The following is a 5104-nucleotide window of genomic DNA, read 5'->3' as shown; positions in this document are numbered from 1 at the left end:
TTTCCCCAGTTTCTGAATGTCTGGGTAGAATAAACACACCTGACCCTGCACTGGAGCTTGGCCCTGGAGTTAGAGCTGTTGTGGAGGGAAGGTGCCCTGCCCCCACCCCGGCCCCATCATAGATGGGGGCTCACAATCACATCTCAGGGCAGAGGTGCCAGAACGCAAATGTGGTCCCCGTTCCAGCCCCACTTGATTCCCCAGCCCAGCCTCTGCTGACAACAGATGGTGCTGGAGACTGAGGAGCCCTGGAGACCCAGCCACTGAGTCTGCCTTTCACAGCGCCAAGCCGCACACCTGGCCGTGCTGAGCTGCATACAGTGCCCTGCTGGAGCAGGTGAACGTGGCCCTGGGCAAGTGGTGTCTGGCGTGGCGCTGACTTGGCACATGCATTCTTTCCAGCCCTGCCAGTAGACAGGACCAGAAACAGTCATGTCCACGTGGAAAGACCACAGTATGTCACCTGTCACAGAGTGACGGAAATGCAGATGACTCAGAGCCCATGTATTCAGAGCAGTGAGAAGCCTGAAGGGACTGCACCGAGGAAAACTCCTTCAAGAGACGAGAGCCCGGGCACAGCCTCGAGTCAGGTTTTGCTTCAGTTTTTATTATAAAGACAAGGAAGTTACAGAAGAAACACAGGTGGTTAATCAATCATAATGCAAACATAAACAAACCGTCTATGTGACAATCTTCATTACAGCAGGTGTAATTTAAAATAGTTCAAGCAGGGCCGAGCCCGTGGCGCACTCGGGAGAGTGCGGCGCTGGGAGCGCAGCAGTGCTCCCGCCACGGGTTCAGATCCTATATAGGGATGACCGGTGCGCTCACAGCGCTCACTGGCTGAGCGCAGTGCAGCCGGTCTCAAAAAAGGACAAATAAATAAATAAATAAATAAATAATAAAATAGTTTGAGCAATTTACCATCAAACGGAGTCCAGTGCAGCCGGTCTCAAAAAAGGACAAATAAATAAATAAATAAATAAATAATAAAATAGTTCGAGCAATTTACCATCAAACGGAGTCATAGGGGCCGGCCTATGGCTCACTCGGGAGAGTGCGGTGCTGATAACACCAAGGCCCCGGGTTCGGATCCCATATAGGGATGGCCGGTTTGCTCACTGGCTGAGCGTGGTGCTGACAACACCAAGTCAAGGGTTAAGATCCCCTTACTGGTCATCTTAAAAAAAAACAAAAACAAAAAGGAGTCATAAAACTAAGCGATGTGATGTGCGATGTGACATACAAAGAGAAACAATGAGATAATCACCTAAGTGCGTAACTCCCTGAGAAACTCAAGGAAACAGCTTAGGGCAGGATGTGCAGTGTCCCCCAAGTTCTAACTAATCGAGCAGAATGTCCTGGAAGGTTTTAACTCACGTGCTTTCCCATCATTTAGGTTCAGCTGAACTGAGGGCAGCTGCCCCCAGAACAGTCCCTTTTCACTGCGCTTCTATTCTCTTTTCTGCATCAAAGACTTTGGTCCTGTGAAAGTTCTCTGGTCTTTTTCAATCTTAGCATTTCTATGTGTTCTCCTAAACGGTTGGGCTTTGGCCCACTAAACTAAGGACTTTGATCCTCGAAACCACAGGCTTTAGCCTTCTATGCTAAGGACTTTGGTCCTGCGAGATACAAGTGTTTTATTTCTATCTCAATAACTTCTTAGTCAATATCCTCCACAACATGTACTCCACGTGCCTGGACCCCACATTGTCCACCCTGCTACTCCAATGCTGGACGTGGCTCACCCACTCAGGGCCACCGGGCGAGCTGGGGCTTCAGGGGCCCCTTACCTGTCTCTGTGATTGCAGGAACAAACTTTAGTGCTATCACGCGTTTCCCCACTCATCTACCGTGGCGTGTCCTGCTCTCAAAAAAAAGTAACACCTCATTTTTGTGTAAGTGACAGTGCTGGTGGAGAGGAGCTCTGCCCGGGCTCTGGGTCAGCCTGGCAGATGGGTGGTGGGCACCAACATAGGTGTGGCAGGCACCACGGGAGCGCCGCCACGCTCCCAAGCGGCGCACTGTAGCAGTGCACCACCGGGCTGGCCCAACCACCAGGGCCTTCTTTCCTGGGCTTTGAGTCGGCTCTGGTGGCCTGCCATCCCACCCTGGACCTCTGGGCTGGTCTTTGGGGGTCCTCTCATTGTTGGGCCTCCAGGTTTGTTGGAGCAATTGCCCCAACTAAGAATGACAGTGAGAAGGAGGAGGAAGAGGAGGGGGGTGTCCTTGTGCTCAAACCCTCAGTGCTGACCCAGGCCAGCATCGCCCCGAGCACACATGCAACTGCACGTGCTTCCCGGAAGCACCCGGCGAGGGGGTGGGGGGGAGGGGTTCACACCATCTGCTGCAGATGGGCCTGCAGCGGGTCGGGATAGAGGAAGTGCTGTGCCTGCTCTGGACTGGGGTTCCCTTTCCGTGGAGAAAAGCTGAGCACGAGGAAGGGGAGTCAAGCCCCCCCTAGCTGGGCAGGCCAGGCAGGGCAGGGCCACCTCTCACCTCATTAGCAAGCAGGGTGACACTCGGAGGACCCAGCTCTGGAACCAGTGCGTGGGCGCCCAGAGAAATGGGGTGGCCTGCCCTGTGGACCCTCCTGCCCCTCCTCTGCTCCTCCCAGACCCTGGGCCAGGAGGGAGGCACCTGTCCAGGTAAGAGGGGCCTGCTCAGACATGGTGGCTCACGCGTACGCATATATGTGCACGTGAGCGCGCGCACACACACGCCTCCAGTGTGCACACGTGGCAGGCAGGCGGTGAGACAGGCAAGTGGAGCCGGTCCTGGGAAGACCTTCCAGGGAGTGGGCTGGTGCAGGTCGCCTCCCTGGAGTGGTGGGTGGAGGGGGTGCAGGAGTGGGGGCTGTGCTCTTTGGCGCTGCTCTGCAGCCCACTCTCCCATGTGTGCAGATATGAAGATCGTGGGTCTGGAGGCCCAGGACAAAGTGGCCGTCATCCAAAGTTGCCCTGGCTTTCCTGGCCCACCGGGGCCCAAAGGTGAGCCCGGAATCCCCGCCGGGAGAGGTGGGTGCCAAGCTCCAGGGCTGAGTGGTGCTTTCACCACCTCCCCTGGCCAACCCTCCCTGACCCCACCCAGGGAATGGGGTCCAGTCAGGCCTTTGTGTTTGCAGGGGAGCGAGGCCCTCAGGGCAGCCCGGGGAAGATGGGGCCGGCTGGGAGCAAAGGTAAGAGGCGCGTCCAGGTCAGTCTGTCTGCTGGTCTGCCCAGGCCAGGGCAGGATGCAGGGAAGCAGAGCCAGCCACACCCGTCCCCCCAAACCCTCCCTCACCCAGGCTCTGGCTAGTTCCGTCCCTCCACTGGCTTCCCAGTAGGCGAGGTGCACGCAACTCCCTCCCACCGCGCCTCCACACTCCCACATGTGCACACACCCACGCAGCCTGCAGGGGGGAAAGGCTGGGCGCCCCCATCGTGGAGCAGGCCCCCACCTCTTCCAGTAGGGCCAGCACTGTGTGAGTCGCCCCTTCTACCCACAGGAGAGCCAGGAGCTAGAGGCCCCCCTGGGGTCAGAGGTAAGCCTAGTGGCCAAGGCCACCCTGGGAGGGGCCGGGAGGGTTAGCTCCAGGTGGAGAGATCTTAGACTGGGGTCTCAATGGCTCCAATGCCAGCCTTGAGCATTAGCTCCAGGTGGAGAGATCTTAGACTGGGGTCTCAATGGCTCCAATGGCAGCCTTGAGCACAGAGAAGGGAGGTGGTGTCCGGGACCCCCATCTGGTCCGTGTGGCAGGGACCCTCAGCAGCACCATCCCAGAGCTTCCGAAGGAACAATCCTTGAGGGGGTGAGGGGCTCACTGTGCATGTCACAGTGCTGAGGGGTTCACAGCCCAGAGAGGAGGTCCAGTGGTGCAGGGGTGCGGGACAGAGGGCAGGGGCGGGGGCTACAGCTCCAGGGACCAGGCCAACACCCTGTCTCTCTCCAGGGGAGAAAGGCGCCCCGGGGGCTGCAGCCTCACTGGGTGAGAACATTCCCGGACCTGAGTCTCCTGGAAAGCTTCACATACTCATTACCTTGCAGTGGCAGGTCCCGGGGAGCCCTGTGGGGGTGGGCTAGTAACAGGAGGAGGGTAGAAGGGACCCAGGGCCCAGGCGACTCCAGGAGGAGGAATCACCGCCACAAACCCAACAGCCCACCCTTGGGGGTCGAACAGCCCAGCCTGCACGGGCCAGCACATTGACCAGGTCCTGACTCTGGAAAGGGTCACAGAAGGGACAAAGCCCAGAGGGTGGCCAGGGACCCCCAACAGAGCCTGGAGCAGGCAGGGGCCAGGATGGTCTGGGAGGGGTGGGCCTCAGAGGTGTAGGCACAGGGGTGCTGGGGAGTCGGGCATCTGTGGAGGGGTGGGGACGGACCAAGAGAAAGGCACCTTTGTCTCCTGCCCAGGGGCAAAGGAGCTGGGAGATGCACTGTGCCAGAGAGGTGAGTGGCCTCCCAGCACCCCTCACCCCCCACACACCACCCGCTGGAGGGCGGGGCCGGGAGCCGTGTGGGGACCCTCCCTGGGCTGGGTGCCTGTCGCTGGAGCACACCCCCAGGTACAGGCAAACCCCTGCCCCCTTCCCGGCCACACAGGACCCCGGAGCTGCAAGGACGTGCTGGCCCGGGGCGGCTTCCTGACTGGCTGGTACACCACCCACCTCCCCGACGGCCGGCAGCTTACCGTGCTCTGTGACATGCAGGTGGACGGCGGGGGCTGGACCGTGAGTAGGGAGCCCGGGACACGGGCACACGTGGAGTTCGCTTGCCCAGGAGTGCCAGAGATGGGAAAGCAGCGAGACGGCAGATGGCCAGAGACAACGTGGTGCCTCCGAGCAGGAGAACCCGGGCATCTGAGGACTGGAATATCGACCCTACGGGGGGAGCAGTGGGTGGAGGACCCTGGGGGTCAGGGCCAGCACCTCGAACATCTGGCGGACGCCCCCCTCCCTTCGCACTCACCTGTGCCACCTGCCTCCTCCTCAGCACCTCGCCCCCATCCAGTACCTGTCCTTCCAAGTTGGAGGGGAGAGAAGGCCGGCCCGTGGCTCACTCGGTAGAGTGCGGTGCTGATAACACCAAGGCCGCGGGTTCGGATCCCATATAGGGATGGCCGGTT

The 5104-nt window shown here is 59.4% G+C and overlaps 1 protein-coding gene across 1 annotated transcript in view; it reads left to right on the top strand.

Moving 5' to 3' along the window:
* The first annotated feature begins 2566 nt into the window (after positions 1-2566).
* Positions 2567-5104, top strand: part of LOC103609687 (ficolin-1-like) — a 3891-nt gene continuing 1353 nt past the window's right edge. Inside the window, exons 1-7 of the mRNA XM_008593987.1 lie at positions 2567-2648; positions 2904-3017; positions 3125-3178; positions 3488-3523; positions 3932-3967; positions 4393-4428; positions 4582-4709. Of these exons, the coding sequence (XP_008592209.1) occupies positions 2567-2648; positions 2904-3017; positions 3125-3178; positions 3488-3523; positions 3932-3967; positions 4393-4428; positions 4582-4709 (486 nt within the window). The remainder of the gene's footprint in view (positions 2649-2903; positions 3018-3124; positions 3179-3487; positions 3524-3931; positions 3968-4392; positions 4429-4581; positions 4710-5104) is intronic.

Source organism: Galeopterus variegatus, unplaced genomic scaffold (assembly GCF_000696425.1).
Source record: "Galeopterus variegatus unplaced genomic scaffold, G_variegatus-3.0.2 Scaffold9941, whole genome shotgun sequence".
Taxonomy (NCBI): domain Eukaryota; kingdom Metazoa; phylum Chordata; class Mammalia; order Dermoptera; family Cynocephalidae; genus Galeopterus; species Galeopterus variegatus.
The sequence above is the reverse complement of the archived record's forward strand: the minus strand, read 5'-3'. Positions and strand labels throughout refer to the sequence as shown.